Source organism: Chiloscyllium plagiosum, unplaced genomic scaffold (assembly GCF_037043375.1).
Source record: "Chiloscyllium plagiosum isolate Xiang-an unplaced genomic scaffold, Cpla_swu_hap1 HiC_scaffold_44, whole genome shotgun sequence".
In the NCBI taxonomy this organism is placed as follows: Eukaryota; Metazoa; Chordata; class Chondrichthyes; order Orectolobiformes; family Hemiscylliidae; genus Chiloscyllium; species Chiloscyllium plagiosum.
The window spans coordinates 11,157,619-11,178,707 of NW_028270182.1; the positions used below are offsets into that span (position 1 = coordinate 11,157,619).

The 21,089-nt window shown below is 46.9% G+C and overlaps 2 protein-coding genes across 3 annotated transcripts in view; both read left to right on the plus strand.

The window, feature by feature from the left end:
- Positions 1-10,312, plus strand: part of slc25a11 (solute carrier family 25 member 11) — a 25,102-nt gene extending 14,790 nt beyond the window's left edge. For both annotated transcript variants that reach the window (XM_087983020.1, XM_087983021.1), the window contains exon 8: positions 10,271-10,312. In XM_087983020.1, coding sequence (XP_087839146.1) covers positions 10,271-10,297 — 27 coding nt within the window. In that variant the 3' untranslated portion in view covers positions 10,298-10,312. The remainder of the gene's footprint in view (positions 1-10,270) is intronic.
- A 6,252-nt stretch (positions 10,313-16,564) lies between these two features.
- LOC122544347 (uncharacterized) lies at positions 16,565-20,956 on the plus strand. The gene has a single exon (XM_043683559.2). It carries the CDS (start codon positions 16,704-16,706, stop codon positions 19,830-19,832), a length of 3,129 nt encoding a protein of 1,042 aa, XP_043539494.2. The 5' UTR covers positions 16,565-16,703; the 3' UTR covers positions 19,833-20,956.
- The last annotated feature ends 133 nt before the right edge of the window (positions 20,957-21,089 follow it).

The following is a 21,089-nucleotide window of genomic DNA, read 5'->3' on the forward strand; positions in this document are numbered from 1 at the left end:
AGAGTGAGGGAGGAGAGAGAGAGAGGGAGACTGACGGGTTATATTATTTGCCAGGGCTGGCAGTTTCCTTGACTATTATCTTAGGTGTTGTGTTCTTATTTTATTTTAGCAGACCGTGAGTTGTCTGTAACTTTCCTCCTGGGTTTCCCGCAGCGCTGGATTACGTCATGGTTAATTGTCCACTGTTTGTCTGGGGTGAAACATGCCCAGTCCGGGAACTTGTTGAAGATTGAGCGCTTTGACGACGACGGCGCGCTAGCCTTTAACCTGTTTCTCCCGACCTTTGACCCATGCCCCATTCCCCAAGCATGAGGGAGCATTCAGCCCATCGAGCCTTTCAATTCTATCCCCCGCTGATCGAGGGCCCCCTTGCCCTTACACTTTTGCTGTCCACCTCCATTTTGACCACTTCCCCCTCTGGTTGACATGGAGTTTTTTCTTTTGGATTGGTGGGGGGGGTGCAGTCTGGGGGAGAGCGAATTCCCTGTTGTAAGAAGATGTACTTCCTGCTATCACCCCCCCCACAGAGCGAATCTGGCTCTGAGTTTAAGGTGCCCACCCCCGTGCTCCCAGATTCTTTGTTCTGGCATCCACCACCAAGTGGAGGCTTGCACATGGGGGCAAAACACTGAAAGGTCAGGGGTGGGGGTGGCGAGTGTCCTAGAGCAGGAATTCAGAGAGGCTGTGTTTGGAGTGGGTGAGGGGTGGGTCCCACAAACACACGTGACGGGCTGTCTTATTTTATTTTGGCGGACCGTCAGTTGTCTGTAACTTGCCTCCCAAGTTTCCCACAGCGCTGGACTAGGTCATGGTTAGTCTCAAAATGTCCCTCAGGCAGCCACAGGTCTCCTCCCAAGTTGGAGCTTCTGCCGTTGGGTGACAGCGCCATTGTGTCTCTCTGCGGCTTTGCTTTGAGCTGGGTGGGGGTCGGGGGGGGTTTCAGGGTGAAGTTTGGGCACTGTCCAACCCAGACGGGAGTCTGGGTTGGGTCGGTGAGAGGCCTCTGATTAGCTGGGATTTTCCAGCTTATGACTGGCCCAAAGCCACCATGATGCCAGGATGGGGCATTCCAGGTAACACCCAGCCTGGACTGTCACAGGCAGGGGAGGGGACATTGGCATTCTGTCTGGCACTGGGGTAAAGGGCAACCACACACCCATCCGTCGTTCTCCATGGTTAGCACTACTGCCTCATAGCGCCAGGGACCTGGGTTTGATTCCAACCTCGGATGTCTGTCTGTGTGGAGTTTGCACACACTTCCCTTGTCTGCGTGGGTTTCCTCCCATTGTCCAAAGATGTACAGCTTAAGAGTGGATTGGCCGTGCTAAATTACCCATAGTGCCCAGGGATGTGCAGGTTAGGGTGGATTGGCCGTGCTAATTTGCCCCATAGTGTCCAGGGATGTGTGGGTTAGGGGGATCAGCCATGGGAAATAGGGTAGGGTTGGATACTCTTTGGAGGGTTTGTGTGGGCTTGATGGGCCGAATGGCCTGCTTCCACACTCGGGATTCTCTGAAAATGCTTGAGCATTCTCAGTCTCTCGCGTGTAATCACATAAGTGGGCACACATACACAAACATGCACTAAAGTCTTACAGCCTGACCAGTTTACACATGAATCCTCTGCCTTCTCCTGATCTCTGCCAGTTGGGCAGTTGGAGCATCAGGATGCCCCCTGTGGGGGTAGTTCGGCCTCGGTTGACCCTGCAGACTGTGTTCGGTGTTGCCTGAATCACAGGCGCTGGGGCCTGAGGATTAAGATGATACGTTGAAATGTCACTTACGGGTGAGTAGGAGCCCAGTTGATCCCTGTTATAAACCGCATTTTATTCTGTCAGTGTTGCAGTCGAGAAATGAACTTGACAGTTCATACCCTGACTCCTCTAGTGAAGGACGTGAAAAGCCAGACGTGACTGTTTGCGATATAATTAAATAAGCTCAGGGCATTAAAACAGCCGCAAGGAATGTCACACAGAAACATGAACCGCACATCTATTAATATATCGCCAGCAGGGACGTCTGGCCTCTTGAATCTTCCCCTGCCTACCTGCAGCATTTACCTTTGAAACAATTTGCTTTCTGTTTTCAACGCCCTCTCACAGAATCCACTGCTCGTGTCAGCCTGGGTTCAGGAGCTGAGAGCCCATAATCCCAGTGTCACTACTGAGGGATGGCTGCACTTTCGCAATCACTGTCTTAGGGAAGGTCTTTGCATGTATCGGTCAAAAGATCTCATTGTACTGTTGGGAGAACTCTTTCCTGGCCAGTTTTCCATAGTCTCCTACCTTTGTCCTCAAAATAGTTTTGAAAAAAAAACAAAAGTTTTTGGATCCTGCTTGCGGGTGCGTCTTGTGAAAGAAACTCCCATTATCTCTGGCCAGAAGACTTTTATATTTATAATTTAAAGCTGTCATCTCGTGACAATGTCTGAATTGATCCCTTAGCACAGATCCCAACTGCAGGGCTGGCACAGAGTTTCTGCTGCCACCACTCTCCTCTCCCCAAAAATGCTTTGGAAAATTTATACTTTTAAAACAGTCCCTGTTCCCAAACCCCTGCATTGTTCTGTAGCCTGTCCCTGCCCACCGTCCTTCCGGGATTCGGAAACTCAACTGTGATCAGGTCAGGTCTGTGTGCCAGCACGGAAACAGGCCCTTCAGCCCAACCAGTCCATGCCGACCATATTCCCAAACTAGACTAGTCCCACCTGCCTGCTCCTGACCCATATCCCTCCAGACCTTCCCTACTCATGTCCTTATCCAAATGCCTTTTAAACGTTGTAACTGTATCTGCATCCACCACTTCCTCTGAAAGTTCATTCCACACACGAATCACCCTGTGTTTAAAAAAGAAATTGCCCCTCGCCTCATTTTTTTGACTCTTTCTCCTCTCACCTTTTCAAAAAAAAAAGCCCCCTAATCTTGAAATTGTCCAGCCTAGGGATGAGACACCTGCCAATCACCTTATCTATACCCCTCGTGATTTGATACACCTATATAAGGGCATCTCTCAGCCTCCTACACTCCAATGAAAAAAGTCTCAGCCTCTCCTTGCAACCCAAACGCTTTCTCCTCTCACCTTACGCCCCGTAATCTTGAAACCTCCATGGAGCAGGGTGTATTCCCTGTCTCCCCCCCCCCCCCCCCCCCCCCTTGCCTGCTCCCACCACCTCGTCCGTCCAGTGGAACGGCTGTGAAAATACAAATCACCCGCTGGAAAAGCACAAGGTTTTGCTGAAGGCACAGCCCTTAAGTTGAAGCCAAACAAACCGCTACCACCAACGCGGCCAACCCCTTGCTCCCCACCCACTGGCCCATTGAGGTCCTGCAGCACCATTCTGGAGGTGGTCAGGGGAGTTTCTCCTATTCTGACTGACGTGTCTCTCAGTCTACATCCAGCTGCTGCTTTTTGGGAGATGTCTGCATATCGATTGCAACGTTTCTTATGTTTCAGCAGGTGATTGCACTTCAAAATAAAGGTTATTAACTAGATAAAACTTTGTGATAGTCAGTGGGCGATGCTATAGAAATTGTATTTTTTTTTCATAACGTGCAGATAAACGCCTAATGTCCCCCTTACATCCATTGAATTCATATTTAAAAAAAGTATATATAATGAAAATATTTTAAGTCTAAACATACGTTAAAAAGAAAATTGATTTGATTTGCTTCAAAGTTCAAAACCTTTTTTGGGAGTTATTTTAAAACTCTAGAATAAGCTCCGTGAGCAAGACATTCTCACTGTCACCACCCAGAAGGTGTGCTTCTTTGGGATTGATCACGATCACCGATCAGAATTAATTACCGAGTTCCTGAGACGTTTCGGGTACTCTGGGTAAATGTCGGAACTGACAAATCTGTTACTCCTGGATTTAAACGTCGCTGAAAAGGAATGACGTGTTACCTTTGTGTTATTCTCATCAGGACAAACGCAAGAATGCCAAATTTCCAACAGTCTCATGATTTGGACTGTGGTTTAAAACAAAAGCGGGGGATGAGGGGGGCACTGACTGGAGGGAGGGGGGGGGGTCTTAAATGGACCCTTTATTTCGGTGTCCCGAGAATATCACATTCTCTGCTGCCATCAGCTAATTTGCTATTTGGATTTTGGCATTCTTGCCATTTGTCCTGATTAGTTCAAGCTGCAGAATGTGTCTGCCTTTTCAGCAGGATTCTAGTTCTGTGCAGTAAAGGCCTCTTGAATCTGGACTTGTTTCTCACAGAGCAGCTCATCAAAGGGACTCCTTTTCCTCGGCAAGGAGGAGGATATAGTGTTTGAACAGGGGTTTGTAATGTGCTCTGCTCTGAGCGATCTCTGTGATCATGTATCCCCACCTAACATGACAATCCTCCAAAGATATTGTTGGCCCATTCTGTGTCCTAGCTCCAACAGGAGGGACACTGTGGGTGTCTTTAAGCTAATGTTGATGTTTTGATCATGTGATGTGTAACTTTTTGAGAAAGTGAGGTTTTTTTTTAAAAAAGCCCTCTCCTGACAATAAATCTATTATTGGTTGAAGTGTGTGGGTTTACATTCCCTTTCTTAAGAAGTGAGAGCCGCCATTGACATCAAAGCAAAGCAGATTAGACAGTCCCATCTTAGCTTTGCAATCCTCCCAGCTACATCTTGTTCACTACGCATGCACATACACTGTCTCCTGCAGCACAGCATTCAAAGGGAGCCTTGCTAAGTCTGAATTTGTTCCAATATCTTGCAAGGTTGCTGCAAGTTCTGCTGTGGAAGTGCCGGAGTGGACAACTTCAGAAGTCAAACGACACCAGGTATTGTAGTCCTGGTTTATTTAGAATCACAAGCTTTCTGTGCGCTGCTCCTTCGTCAGGTGAAGTGGAAGGAGGCACAGAATATAGAGGCGGAGAGATAATGGCAAGATAAATCCATGCGAGAAGTTCTGACCTGGTGAAGCAGCCCACCCCACTTGTCCCAACAAAGCCGGAGAGCTCAGATCAGGTGCTGCCAAGAATGACCAAGGGACTAATGGAGGATGTTCTTCAGTGTGCAGAAGCAGTCAGTATTGTACCATCGCTGCTAACAATCCTTTTGTCGGTTGTTCCATATCACACAGCTTTGTGATATGCAGGGCAAATGGAAACAATAGGAGAGGGGGATAGAGAAATAGCCGCTGGAAACTGCCCCTCCATCCCCTTTCGCTGTTGGCACATACTTGTGGGCAGTTCCCAGGTACTGCCTTTAAAAACAGACAAAGGGCTTCCATGTGATGCTGCTGTCCCAGACAGCCAGCATCCTATGGCAACCGACCCCTGACCCCCAGTCCAGGTGCTCAGAATCGTGAGGGGGTCTCAGGGAGTAGGTTGAAAGAATCTCTTGCTGTTTGAATATAAAAACAAGAGTGTGCCGGTTCAAGGGAATTTGCAAAAGAACAAGAGGCAATGCAGGAGGGGCAAAAAAAAAAGTTTATTTTTTGACATGGTGAGAGATTGGAATCTGTAATGCGGTGGACCCGGGTTCGGTCGAGGCTTTTGGGAGCGAATGTGATCATCACGTGAAGATAATAATGTTTGCCTTGCTACAGGGTGAGTCACCTGTGGAGAGCCAGCATGGACAAAATGGGCCAAATGGCCTCCCTCTGTGCCGTAACTGTTCCACGGCTAAGACATTCAGGACTCCCTAGGAAAAGGTGTGCTGTTCCGCTCCTATGCTGGCGTGATTTACGTACATCCCGAAATGAATCAAACTCTTATCATTCCATCCGTACACATCCCTTTTGTTTTAAGTCTCCATTCGGCTACCCTGAAGTAAATAGATGGAGGTGCTTAAATCTGACTTTGTAGTTAACAAGGATCTCCCAATTATAGATAAGGAGACTTTTCTTTCCCTCTGGGAGTTGTTAGTGTTTGGAATGCTCTTCCCAAGAGAACAGCAGAGGTTGGGACTTTGAAGGCCTAGTTAAGCATTTAGCAGATCAGAATGCTGAGGGTCATAGTGGGAGAGACAGGAATGGGGTTAAGGCTACATTGAATGATTTTATATGAATCATAAAAAGCTAGCATCCAAGGTTAGCCTGCAGTACTGAAAGCAAATTGCACGTTGCCCTTAAGTGGGTGTATGGAATGAGCTGCCAGAGGAAGTGGTGGAGGCTGGTACAACTGCGACATTTAAAAGGCATCCGGATGGGTATATGAATAGGAAGGGTTTGGAGGGATATGGGCCGGGTGCTGGCAGGTGGGACTAGATTGGGTTGGGATATCTGGTCGGCATGGACGAGTTGGACCGAAGGGTCTGTTTCTGTGCTGTACAGCTGTATGACTCTAAATGGAGTAGAAGGCTACGGAGGTTTTGCAAATGGCACGAGCCAGGCCACAGCAGGAGTAATGTGAAGAGACTTGGGCCCTTTATGTGAGGAAAGATATACTGGCATTGGAGCCAATCCAAAAAAAGATTGATGCCAGGATTAGAGGGATTGTTTTATGAGGAAAGATTTGAGTAGGTTGGGTCTGTACTGTTTTGGATATGATAAGAATAACTTGCGACCTTATTGAAAGATACAAGATTCTTACCGGCTTTGTTAGGGTAAGTGTGGAGAGGTTGTCTCTCCTTGTGGGAGAATCTAGGACCAGAGGGCCATCACCTCAGAATAAGGGGCCACCCATTTCCGACAGACATGAGGAGGGCTTTCTTCACTCAGAGGGGAGTGGAAATCCTTACAGCAGAGAGCTATTGCAGCTGGTTCATTTGTTATATTCAATGCTGATTTTTAATCAGGGAGTCAAGTGTTGTGGAGAAAAGGCAGGAAAATGATTATTCATCTTAGCCAATATCTCGTTGGATATCAGAACAGACTCAATGGGCTGAGTGGCCTCCTCCTGCTATATTTTATGACAGAGAGGCAACTTGTTATATCTTTTCTTTAAATCAGTAATCATTCCTATAGCTCCTCTGGTTGAAGTGAATCTGTACCTTGGGGACACCCATTAAAAAGCTTACCTTTTAATTTTATTGTGTTTTGGATTGTGGACAGATATGGTAGAAGAGAGGTTGAAAGGACGATTGGATATTTTAAAACTCAACACTCAGTGTAAGTGCTGTTTGCACAGCTGCTTGTTTAAGCAGGAATGGAAAACCCTGTTTGCAGACAAACTGAAGTCAAGAGGTGTGAACCAGTTACTAATGCCAAGGGACTGATTGGTCAGTGGCTTGGTGACAAGTTATTGGTAACAAGGAACTGATTGGTCAGTGGCCTGGTGACCAGTTATTGATGACAAGGAGCTGATTGGTCAGTGGACTGGTGACAAGTTATTGATGACAAGGAGCTGATTGGTCAATGGCCTGGTGGCTGATTGGTCAGTGGACTGGTGACCAGTTATTGGTAACAGGAGCTGATTGGTCAGTGAACTGGTGACCAGTTATTGATGCCAAAGGCTTATTTCAGTCATCCAGCGTGGAAACAGACCCTTCGGCCCAACCAGTCCATGCCGACCATAATCCCAAAATAAACTAGTCCCATCTGCTTGCTCCCACACCATATTCCTCCAAACATTTCCCATTCGTGTACTTATTTAAATGTCTTTTGTAACTGAACCTGCAAACCTTCGTCTGAAGGTTTGTTCCACATAAACCACCCTCTGTTAAAATAAAAGTTGACCCTCATGTCTTTTTTAAATCTTTCTCCTCTCACCTTAAAAAATATACCCTCAGTCTTGAAATCCCCGCACCCTAGGGAAAAGACTTTTGCTATTCACTTTATGCATGCCCCTCATGATTTTGTAAACCTCAATATGGTCACCCCTCAACTTCAAACGCTCTAGTGAACAAAATCCTGGCCTCTCCTTCTAACTCAAACCCTCCATTCCCAGCAACATCCTGGTAAATCTCTTCTGAACCCTTTCCAGCTTGATAAGATCCTTCCTATAACGGGACAACCAGAACTGGAGACAGTGCTCCACCTCACCAATGTCCTGTGCAACCTCAGCATGACATCCCAACTCCTATACTCAAAAAGGTCTGAGCAATTGATAATGCAGCTTTTCTGGAGATGTTTATCAAGGTAGGTATTCCTAGGATCTTGCTGTGTGCAACTTGGCTGATGCGTTCCTTACATTACAATGTTTCAAAGGGACTTCATTGTCTGCGATACGCTCTGTGGGCATCCTGAGGCCAGGAAGGAGCTGTACAATCACACTCCCCCGCCCCCCCCGAATGGCATGGCCTGTGGGTTTGTAAACAGTGCTTGATGGACAGGCGTAGCTTATTCCAATTCCTGTCGGGCTGTGTCATTACTGAGAGGAAAGGGAGGGAGTGGGGGTGGGGTGAGGAATGATAGGAGGAGGGTTATTTCCTCTTGGAGATCAGGGATAGAGGACGCTGTGTGCCAAGCTCAGCATCCATTCCCCGGCTGTGTTCAAGCCGGAGATATCTTGGGTTTTCAAGATCCACTCATACTTTGGAGCATCGCACTGAAGCTTTTTTGTTCGCAGACGCTGCGTTCTTACAGGACATCACCGTCCGAGGGAGGGGATGACGGTGGTCTTCAGTAAGTGCTGGCATTTCTCTTTGAATCCCAGAGTTCTCCTAAGTGGTACGAGGGGCACTGGGAAGCATCCAGAGTCTGGTGTTGAACACACTGGGTCCAATTGACCACAGATAATGGGCACAGCGGAGAATATCCTCAGAGCTGGGAAATCCAGGTCCAAGTCCCACTTCTGGACTCGACGCTTGAAGATGGTGGTCATAAACACCATCTTTATCATCAGCTTGTAATTGCTTCCAACGCATGGCAGTGACAGCTGGGGGGAAGGGGGAGAGACTCCTAGGCAGTCCCACACTGGGTATAGAAATGGAGTGTCCCTGGTGGCACACTGCCACTACAGCTCAGACCTCGCCACCCCTCATCAGGTAAATGGACCAGATCGATGCCAACAGCAGTCTTCAATACACTGGGACTTACCACCTTGTCCCTCCCCTGGTTGGAAAGCGTAGAGCTACAGGTCAGAGCTGGGAACTGGACGCGAAGACCCAGACTGAATTCTGCTCCCCAAAAGTTTAGAACTCCCCCCCCCCCCCCCCCACCTCCCATACCTTGATAAAAAAGGCAGGCCCCCACCCCCATCAGCCCCTGAAACATTGCAATCTCCTCCCTGCCTCACCATCTCTCTCTCCTACCATGCTCCCTCAAACCTCTGTATTTCCCCAAAGCCTTGCCTCATTTATCCTCCTGCCCCATTTCACTGTCTTGGGTAAACGTGATTGTTGAACACTCTCGAAAGGATTTACAATGTTAAAAGCGCTGTAGAAATGTAAGATGTTGATGTGGTTTACAATGTGGAACCCACAATGTTGCAGCAATTGCTTCTGAGCTTGTAGGTCCTTGTGGGATTACTCATATATTGCTCCCTTTCATGTGTGTGTATATACGCGCGTGCATTTGTGAATGTGTCTAACTGTATGTCTGCGTATCTGTTTTTGTGTGAGTCTGCCTTTGTATGTGTATATGTACATGTGTCTGTGTGTGTGTGTGTTAGAGAGAGAGAGAGAGTCAGTGTGAATATCTTTGAGACCGTGCACAATTATTTTCTCTTTGTGTGATCTCTGTGGGAGCTGATCTTGACCACTTCATACCTTTGTGTTGGAGATTTTTATCCATTTTTATGGGCAACACTGGCTGGAGACAGCATTTGTTGCCCTGTCCCTAATTGCCCCTTGAGAAGGTGGTGGTGAGCTAACTCCTTGAGCCACTGCAGTCCTGTGTGGTGTAGGGACACCCACTCAGTGTCGTTAGGGAGGGAGTCCCAGGATTCTGACCCAGCAACACTGAAGGAACGGCCCGATATATTTCCAAGTCGGGATGGTGAGTGGCTCAGAGGGGGACTTACAAGGGTAGTGTTCCCATGTATCTGCTGCCCTTGTCCTCCAGATGCTTAGGGTTGTGAGTTTGGAAGATGTTGTCTGAGGAACCTTGGTGAATTCCTGTAATGCATCTTATCAATGCAGACTAAGGAGGTATGTTGTGGTGCGTGATGAAGCTATTGACCTTAGTGATCTCAGAGAGAGAAATTGCCTCAGCCTCACTTGCTCCTCTTCAATAATGATTGACGTGCGAGCGTGTTCCAGTGAGTCAGTGAGAGCAGCGAGAGAGAAAAACAGGATGTGGCTCTATCACCAAGCTCGCTTGCTAATCTGGAGCCACAGACAGAATTACCCCTATCTTTCTCCTCCATAAGCAGCAGATGCACAGTGATCACTTCAGAATTCAAATGCAAAGCACTAACCCATTTCCTTCCTCTGCCCCCCCATAGGAACTGGGAATTGTTACAACATTCTGATCTCACAGCTGCTTGGCACCCCCAGCCCTGGTAAGACATGTCACTGCTGCCAAAGAGCTGGTCTAATGAGGTGCATCCATTACCCTGCAGCCCCTTGTTCTCACCCACATCACGTCCCCTTCACCTCTGGCTGTTGCTGAGCTGTGTTGGCGGCTGGTCCATCACTATCTAGATTTGGAAAGCCTCATTCTAGACTGCAGATTCCTCCTGGCCACATTTCCAACTGTCTGCACACCTTCCTCTCCCGCCATCTCTCCTCCTTCAATTTGGGCCTGATTCCCATCGCTCCCTACATGCCTTCAGCCTCAAAGAGTCCCAAACTCTGGAATTCTCTCCCTAAATAAAACTCATGGTTCTCTGTCTCTCTTCCTTGGCAACTCTCCAACCTTCTCACCAAGATTTTAGTCATCTCTCCAAACATCTCCCGAAGCAATTGAGGGATTAAGTGTTGTTTGGTAACAATCCTATGAAGGGTTTCCTTATATTGTAGGTGCTATATGAATTCAAACCGAAAGACAGGGAATCACGGTGATCATTTCAATGATTCTTGACCCTGACTCTGATTGTTTCATCCTTATGCCCCTCACCAACTGACCCGTGGGAACAGAAGATAGCGGGTTCAGTCCCAAGCCCTCTGTTGAGAGACCTGATTATGACTGTAGCAGCAGCAGACTCTGTGTCTGTTGTTGAGTGTCATAGGGACAGGATCTGACGCTTCAGCCCATCTAACCCAGTGCCCTTCACGGCTGTTCACTCCAGTTCCCCGCCTCAGATACAGCTAAAAGAGGTAGAAACCAAACCGGCCAAGGAGCGAGCAGCTAGAGACGACTACAAACAGCCTAGAGTCACATGTAGACACTCATAGAGTCATGTAGAGCATGGAAACAGACCCTTCAGTCCAACACGTCCATGCTGACCAGATATCTCAACCCAATCTAGTCCCACCTGCCAGCACCCGGCCCATATCCCTCCAAACCCTTCCTATTCATGTACCCATCCCAATGCCTTTCAAATTTTGCAATTGTACCAGCCTCCACCACATCCTCTAGCAGCTCATTCCATACACGTACCACCCTTTGCATGAAAAAGTTGTCCCTTAGGTCTCTTTTATATCTTTCTTCTTTCACCCTAAACCTATGCCCTCCTGTTTTTGACTCCTCGACCCCAGGGAAAAGACTTTGTCTATTTATCCTATCCATGCCCCTCATGATTTTATAAACTTCTATAAGGTCACCCCTCAGCCTCTGACACTTCAGGGAAAAAAGCCCCAGCCTGTTCAGTCTCTCCCTGTAGCTCAGATCCTCCAACCCTGGCAACATCCTTGTAAATCTTTTCTGAACCCTTTCAAGTTTCACAACATCTTTCCGATATGAAGGAGACCGGAATTGCATGCAATATTCCAACAGTGGCCTAACCAATGTCCTGTACAGCCGCAACATGACCTCACAACTCCTGTACTCAATACTCTGGCCAATAAAGGAAAGCATACCAAACGCCTTCTTCACTATCCTATCTACTTGCGACTGCACTTTCAAGGAGCTATGAACCTATACTCCAAGGTCTCTTTGTTCAGCAACACTCCCTAGGACCTTACCATTAAGTGTATAAGACCTGCTAAGATTTGCTTTTCCAAATTGCTTTTCACATTTATCTGAATTAAACTCCATCTGCCACTTCTCACCCCATTGGCCCATCTAGTCCAGATCCTGTTGTAATCTGAGGTAACCTTCTTTGTTGTCCACTACACCTCCAATTTTGGTATCATCTGCAAACTTACTAACTGCACCTCTTAAGCTCACATCCAAATAATTTCTATAAATGATGAAAAGTAGTGTACCCAGCACCAATCCTTGTGGCAGGCCTCCAGTCTGAAAAACAACCCTCCACCACCACCCTCTGTCTTCTATCTTTGAGCCAGTTCTGTCCAAATGGCTAGTTCTCCCTGTATTCTGTGAGATCTAACCTTGCTAACCAGTCTCCCATGGGGAACCCTGTCGAATGCCTTACTGAAGTCCATACAGATCACATCTGCTGCTCTGTCCTCATCAATCTTCTTTGTTACTTCTTCAAACATCTCAGTCAAGTTTGTGAGACATGACTTCCCATGCACAAAGCCATGTTGACTATCCCTAATCAATCCTTGCCTTTCCAAATACATGTACATCCTGTCCCTCAGGATTCCCTCCAACAACTTGCCCACCACCGAGGTCAGGCTCACTGATCTATAGTTCCCTGGCTTGTCCTTACCACCCTTCTTAAACAGTGGCACCACGATAACCAACCTCCAGTCTTCCGGCACCTCACCTCTGACTATCGATGATACAAATATCTCAGCAAGAGGCCCAGCAATCACTTCCCTAGCTTCCCACAGAGTTCTAGGGTACACCAGATCAAGTCCGAGGGATTTATCCACTTTTATGCATTTCAAAACATCCAGCACTTTCTCCTCGGTAATGTGGACATTTTTCAAGATGTCACCATCTATTTCCCTACATTGTATGTCTTCTATGACCTTTTCCACAGTAAACACTGAAGCAAAATGCTCGTTTAGTATCTTCCCCAATCTCTTGCGGCTCCACACAAAGGCTGCCTTGCTGATCTTTGAGGGGCCCTATTCTCTCCCTAGTTACCCTTTTGTCCTTAATGTATTTGTGAAAACCCTTTGGATTCTCCTAAATTCTATTTGCCAAAGCTATCTCATGTCCCCTCTTTGCCCTCCTGATTTCCCTCTTAAGTATACTCCTACTGCCTTTATACTCTTCTCAGGATTCACTCGATCTATCCTGTCTATACGTGACATATGCTTCCTTCTTTTTCTTAACTAAACCCTCAATTTCTTTAGTCATCCAGCATTCCCTATAGCTACCAGCCTTCCCTTTCACCCTGACAGGAATATACTTTCTCTGGATTCTTGTTATCTCATTTCTGAAGGCTTCCCATTTTCCAGCCGTCCCTTACCTGTGAACATCTGCCCCCAATCAGTTTTCGAAAGTTCTTGCCTAATACCATCAAAATTAGCCTTTCCCCAATTTAGAACTTCAACTTTTAGATCTGGTCTATCCTTTTCTATCACTATTTTAAAACTAATAGAATTGTGGTCACTGGCCCCAAAGTGCTCCCCCACTGACACCTCAGTCACCTGCTCTGCCTTATTTCCCAAGAGTAGGTCAAGTTTTGCAACTTCTCTAGTAGGTACATCCACATACTGAATCAGAAAATTTTCTTGTACACACTTAAGAAATTCCTCTCCATCTAAACCCTCAACACTCTGGCAGTCCCAGTCTATGTTTGGAAAGTTAAAAGCCTCTATTATTCTTACAGATAACTGAGATCTCCTTACAAATTTGTTTCTCAATTTCTCTCTGACTATTAGGGGGTCTATAATACAATCCCTTTCTTATTTCTCAGTTCCACTCAAATAACTTCCCTGGATGTATTTCCGGGAATATCCTCCCTCAGCACAGCTGTAATGTTATCCCTTATCAAAAATGCCACTCCCCCTCCTCTCTTGCCTCCCTTTCTATCCTTCCTGTAGCATTTGTATCCTGGAACATTAAGCTGCCAGTCCTGCCCATCCCTGAGCCATGTTTCTGTAATTGCTCTGATATCCCAGTCCCATGTTCCTAACCATGCCCTGAGTTCATCTGCCTTCCCTGTTCGGCCCCTGGCATTGAAATAAATGCAGTTTAATTCATTAGTCCCACCTTGTTCTCTGCTTTGTCCCTGCCTGCCCTGACTGTTTGACTCACTTCTGTTCTCAGCTGTACCCGTCTCAGATCGATCTCTTTCCTCACTATCACCTGGGTTCCCCCCCCAACCTTACTAGTTTAAATCCTCCCAAGCAGTTCTAGCAAATCTCCCTGCCAGTATATTAGTCCCTTTCCAATTTAGGTGCAATCCGTCCTTGTACAGGTCACTTCTACCCCAAAAAGAGTTTCCAATGATCCAAAAATCCTTCTCCCATACACCTGCTCCTCAGCCATGCATTCATCTGCTCTATCCTCCTATTCCTGCCCTCACTAGCTCGTAGCACTGGGAATAATCCAGATATTACTACCCTTGAGGACCTCCTTTTTAAATTCCTGCCTAACTCTCTGTAATGTCCCTTCAGAATCTCAACCTTTTCCCTTCCAATATCGTTGGTTCCAATGTGGACAATGACCTCTTGCTGACCCCTCTCCCCCGTGAGAACATTCTGCACCCTCTCTGAGACATCCTTGATCCTGGCACCAGGGAAGCAACACACCATTCTGCTTTTTCTCTACTGGCCACAGAAACGTCTGTCTGTACCTCAGACTACAGAATCCGCTAACACAATTGATCTCTTGGAACCTGACGTACCCCTCGTTGCATTAGAGCCAGTCTCAATATCAGAAACTTGGCTGTTCATGCTACATTCCTCTGAGAGTCCATCGTCTCCTATATTTTCCAAAACAGCATACTTGTTTGAAATGGAGATTGCCCCACAGAAGACTCCTGCATTACCTGCCTATTTATCCTACCTTTCTTAGAGTTAAGGGTGAAACATTAATAAATTCTGTTTGAGGATTACTTTCAGAATCCCAATCTCCAAAGTTAGTTACTCCAGTAGAGTCTGATTAGAAACTTTGGAGTGCAAGTCAACATTTCCAATTGTTTGTGCTTTTACCTTTTAGGAATGCGGCCATTGAGGATAATAAACCTTCCAGCCATCTGTTGTCTATTTCTTCTCAAGGTTTGCCTAACTACACCTCAGTGCAAACCCTACATGGATCTAGCAGGTAAACCAGGGATTAACTGTAGTCATCAGTCCCTCGTGTCTGTCCCTCGTTCTCTCCCACTGGACACAGAGATCCTCTTACTGAGCTGCAACAATCTCACCACGGTGGCTTTAAGCTCATTTGCAATCCTCTCAAAACTCAAAGACATAGACCTTTCCAACAACATGATTCAACACTTTGACTCAGACCTTCCTCTCCCGCTAGTAAAGTTAGATCTCTCGGCAAACTCCTTGACCAGAATTCCCGACTTCAGCAACCTCCGGAATCTCAGGAAGCTCATCCTCGACCACAATAAGATACAGGCTCTCCCTGAGGGAGCTTTCGATGTCCTGGTGTCACTGGAGGAACTGAGTCTCAGTGGAAACGGAATCCGAGTTATCCCTGAGAACATCTTTGACCCTCTCGAGAACCTCAAATATTTAACCCTGTCTGCAAACAACATCGTGAACTTTGGTGTAAATGCACTGGGAGATCTGGAAAATCTGGATACATTTGATATCTCAAACAACAACCTGCAATCAATTCCTCAGAATTTTCTGGATGTGTTTGCACCCTATATCTACCTTTACAATAATCCATGGCACTGTCAGTGTGACACTGTGGGACTCCTGACTGAATGGATTCAGTTCAATGATGGTAACATCTATAACAGCAGAAAGGAGGCTGATTTAAAGAGTGTTGTTTGTTCAACTCCACCTGAATGGTTTGGGACACCAATTATCGATTTCCCTTTTGAGCAAATCTGTCAGATCATTACAACACCCGAAATGGTCCCTCAGACATCCACTGTTACAGAAAGACCCCAAATCACCACTGCACACAGGCACTTAATAACAACACCACCTCTGGAGGCTTGTGCTGGATACACTGATCTAGCAGGTAAACCAGGGATTAACTGTAGTCACCGCTCCCTCGTGTCTGTCCCTCGTTCTCTCCCACTGGACACAGAGATCCTCTTACTGAGCTGCAACAATCTCACCACGGTGGCTTTAAGCTCATTTGAAATCTTCTCAAATCTCAGTGACCTTGACCTTTCCAACAACATGATTCAACACTTTGACTCGGACCTTCCTCTCCCAGTAGTAAAGTTAGATCTCTCAGCAAACTCCTTGACCAGAATTCCCGACTTCAGCAACCTCCGGAATCTCAGAAAGCTCATCCTCGATTACAATAAGATACAGGCTCTTCCTCATGGAGCTTTCGATGACCTGGTGTCACTGGAGGAACTGAGTCTCAGTGGAAACGGAATCCGGGTTATCCCTGAGAACATCTTCGACCCTCTCGAGAACCTCAAATATTTAACCCTGTCTGCAAACAACATCGAGAACTTTGGTGTAAATGCACTGGGAGATCTGGAAAATCTGGATACATTTGATATCTCAAACAACAACCTGCAATCAATTCCTCAGAATTTTCTGGATGTGTTTGCACCCTATATCTACCTTTACAATAATCCATGGCACTGTCAGTGTGACACTGTGGAACGTCTGATTGAATGGATTCAGTTCAATGATGGTAATATCTATAACAGCAGAAAGGAGGCAGATTTAAAGAGTGTTGTTTGTTCAACTCCACCTGAATGGTTTGGGACACCAATTATCGATTTCCCTTTTGAGCAAATCTGTCAGATCATTACAACACCCGAAATGGTCCCTCAGACATCCACTGTTACAGAAAGACCCCAAATCACCACTGCACACAGGCACTTAATAACAACACCACCTCTGGGGGCTTGTGCTGGATACACTGATCTAGCAGGTAAACCAGGGATTAACTGTAGTCACCGCTCCCTCGTGTCTGTCCCTCGTTCTCTCCCACTGGACACAGAGATCCTCTTACTGAGCTGCAACAATCTCACCACGGTGGCTTTAAGCTCATTTGAAATCTTCTCAAATCTCAGTGACCTTGACCTTTCCAACAACATGATTCAACACTTTGACTCGGACCTTCCTCTCCCGGTAGTAAAGTTAGATCTCTCGGCAAACTCCTTGACCAGAATCCCCGACTTCAGCAACCTCCGGAATCTCAGAAAGCTCATCCTCGATTACAATAAGATACAGGCTCTCCCTGAGGGAGCTTTCGATGACCTGGTGTCACTGGAGGAACTGAGTCTCAGTGGAAACGCAATCCGGGTTATCCCTGAGAACATCTTCGACCCTCTCGAGAACCTCAAATATTTAACCCTGTCTGCAAACAACATCGAGAACTTCGGTGTAAATGCACTGGAAAACAAGGAGTATTTAGACGTATTTGATATCTCAAACAACATCCTGCAGTCAATTCCTCAAAACTTTTTGAAAATCTTAGCACCCTATATCTACCTTTACAATAATCCATGGCACTGTCAGTGTGACACTGTGGGACTCCTGACTGAATGGATTCAGTTCAATAATGGTAGCATCTATAACAGCAGAAAGGAGGTGGATTTAAAGAGTGTTGTTTGTTCAACTCCACCTGAATGGTTTGGGACACCAATTATCGATTTCCCTTTTGAGCAAATCTGTCAGATCATTACAACGCCCGAAATGGTCCCTCAGACATCCACTGTTACAGAAAGACCCCAAATCACCACTGCACACAGGCACTTAATAACAACACCACCTCTGGGGGCTTGTGCTGGATACACTGATCTAGCAGGTAAACCAGGGATTAACTGTAGTCATCGCTCCCTCGTGTCTGTCCCTCGTTCTCTCCCACTGGACACAGAGATCCTCTTACTGAGCTGCAACAATCTCACCACGGTGGCTTTAAGCTCATTTGAAATCTTCTCAAATCTCAGTGACCTTGACCTTTCCAACAACATGATTCAACACTTTGACTCGGACCTTCCTCTCCCAGTAGTAACGTTAGATCTCTCGGCAAACTCCTTGACCAGAATTCCCGACTTCAGCAACCTCCGGAATCTCAGAAAGCTCATCCTCGATTACAATAAGATACAGGCTCTCCCTGAGGGAGCTTTCGATGACCTGGTGTCACTGGAGGAACTGAGTCTCAGTGGAAACGCAATCCGAGTTATCCCTGAGAACATCTTCGACCCTCTCGAGAACCTCAAATATTTAACCCTGTCTGCAAACAACATCGAGAACTTTGGTGTAAATGCACTGGAAAACAAGGAGTATTTAGACGTATTTGATATCTCAAACAACATCCTGCAGTCAATTCCTCAAAACTTTTTGAAAATCTTAGCACCCTATATCTACCTTTACAATAATCCATGGCACTGTCAGTGTGACACTGTGGGACTCCTGACTGAATGGATTCAGTTCAATAATGGTAGCATCTATAACAGCAGAAAGGAGGCTGATTTAAAGAGTGTTGTTTGTTCAACTCCACCTGAATGGTTTGGGACACCAATTATCGATTTCCCTTTTGAGCAAATCTGTCAGATCATTACAACGCCCGAAATGGTCCCTCAGACATCCACTGTTACAGAAAGACCCCAAATCACCACTGCACACTGGCACTTAATATCAACACCATCTCTGGAGGCTTGTGCTGGATACACTGATCTAGCAGGTAAACCAGGGATTAACTGTAGTCACCGCTCCCTCGTGTCTGTCCCTCGTTCTCTCCCACTGGACACAGAGATCCTCTTACTGAGCTGCAACAATCTCACCACGGTGGCTTTAAGCTCATTTGAAATCTTCTCAAATCTCAGTGACCTTGACCTTTCCAACAACATGATTCAACACTTTGACTTGGACCTTCCTCTCCCGGTAGTAAAGTTAGATCTCTCGGCAAACTCCTTGACCAGAATTCCCGACTTCAGCAACCTCCGGAATCTCAGGAAGCTCATCCTCGACCACAATAAGATACAGGCTCTCCCTGAGGGAGCTTTCGATGACCTGGTGTCACTGGAGGAACTGAGTCTCAGTGGAAACGCAATCCGGGTTATCCCTGAGAACATCTTTGACCCTCTCGAGAGCCTCAAATACTTAACCCTGTCTGCAAACAACATCGAGAATCTCCCCAGCAACTCACTGCACAACTTAAAAAGTCTGACAACATTAGATGTCTCGGATAACCAGCTGAGAACAATCCCTCCGGATTTCTTAGAGGGACACCCCATGCTGTATTTGTATCTGTCTAACAATCCGTGGCTCTGTGACTGTGACATTCAGTACCTAACGGAATGGATCAGGGCAAGGGATAAATTCAATGGTGGAGGAACCTTCAATACCACAGACACTGTTTGCAATGACCCCCCTGCAATGAGGGGACTGTCCTTCCTTGAGCTGCACCCGTCAGAGCTGTGCACCACTAGCCTTCCTGGATACACGACCCTGACAGTTCTCAGCACTGCAGGCCTGCCGACCACCACACGGCTCCTGAGCCCCGGTCCTGATGAGGCCGTTAACCGCTGGGCGCCATCTTTTGCCCTCCTTGAGGCACTGAGCATGCTCAGATGGAGCTGCTTCCTTCTCTTCCTCCTGCACGGCCTCTGGTTCCTCCTTCTGCTGCTGGAGAGCGGTTTGCTCCTGTTCTACACCCTCCGCTTCCACCACCGGGGATACGTGCCCGTGAAGCATCTCGCCAGGAAACGCCTTGGCATCCGACTGGTGAGGTACAGCCTGCTGGTGCCCACCCCTCGCCAGATCTACCCCGCCCTCAGCCCCTTCGGGGAGCCGGGAGTCATGGAGGAGGCCAGTAGCGGCCATCCACCGGACAGTGTCTTGGGGCCACAGTTGAAGGCCCCTAGGCCCTCTTCCGATCATGCTCCTGCTCATTTCTCGTGGACGGTCAACTCGGTCAAAGCCTGCAAGGTTTGTGATTAATCCCCTGGGGATCTGAATTTGCCCCAATATTATCTCTACTGGCAAAAGCAACAGCAGACTGGCATCTGTGGACCACTCGACCAGATCCTCTGGATCATCAAGAGGCTGGCATAGAACATTCCAGCACAGTACAGGCCCTTCAGCCCTGAATGTTGCACCGACCTGTGAAACCAATCTGAAGCCCATCTAACCTACACTATTCCGATACCATCCATATGTTTATCCAATGACCATTTAAATGCCCTTAACATTGGCGAGTCCACCATTGTTGTAGTCAGGGCATTCCACGCCCTTAATACTCTCTCAGTGAAGAACCTGCCTCTGACACCTGTCCTATATCTATCACCCCTAAAACAAAGTTTAAAAATCACCCAACACCAGGTTATAGTCCAACAGGTTTATCTGGAAGCACTAGCTTTCTGAGCGCTGCTCCTTCATCAGGTGGAGCAGGATAGTTAGACACAGCGTTTATAGCAAAAGGTCTCAGCGTAATGCAACTGAAATGATATATTGAACAAACCTAGATTGCTGTTAAGTCTTTCATCTTTTAGAATGGGTTGCAAGTTTCGGTTCATTAGTATGTAAATCCCAGAACTTTTTTCCTGTCACATTCTCAGGAAGACAATTTCTGTGGAGAAGGTGAGGGCTGCAGATGCTGGAGATCAGAGCTGAAAATGTGTTGCTGGAAAAGCGCAGCAGGTCAGGCAGCATCTAAGGAGCAGGAGAAGCGACGTTTCGGGTTCCTGAAGAAGGGCTTATGCCCGAAACGTCGATTCTCCTGCTCCTTGGATGCTGCCTGACCTGCTGCGCTTTTCCAGCAACACATTTTCAGTTCAAGACAATTTATGTGTCTTATTATCCTGCTCCACAACCACCTGATGAAGGAGCGGCGCTCCGAAAGCCAGTGCTTCCAAATAAACCTGTTGGACTATAACCTGGCGTTGTGTGATTTTTAGCTTTGTCCACCCCAGTCCAACACCGGCTCCTCCACATCAATGTAAAAACTCACTGAGTAACAGGAGCATAATGCCAGGAGTATACATGTCACTGTTACACTTCATTTACAGCAGAAATCACTTCAATAACAATGTAACCTTGCCTTAAATAAAACTTATCAGCACTCACACCCTCAACTGATTACTGAGTGGTACAGTGGCTCAGTGGTTAGCACTGCTGCCTCACAACGCCTGGGACTTGGGTTCGATTCCAACCTCAGGTGACTGTGTGGAGTTTCCTCCCACAGCGCATAGATGTGTG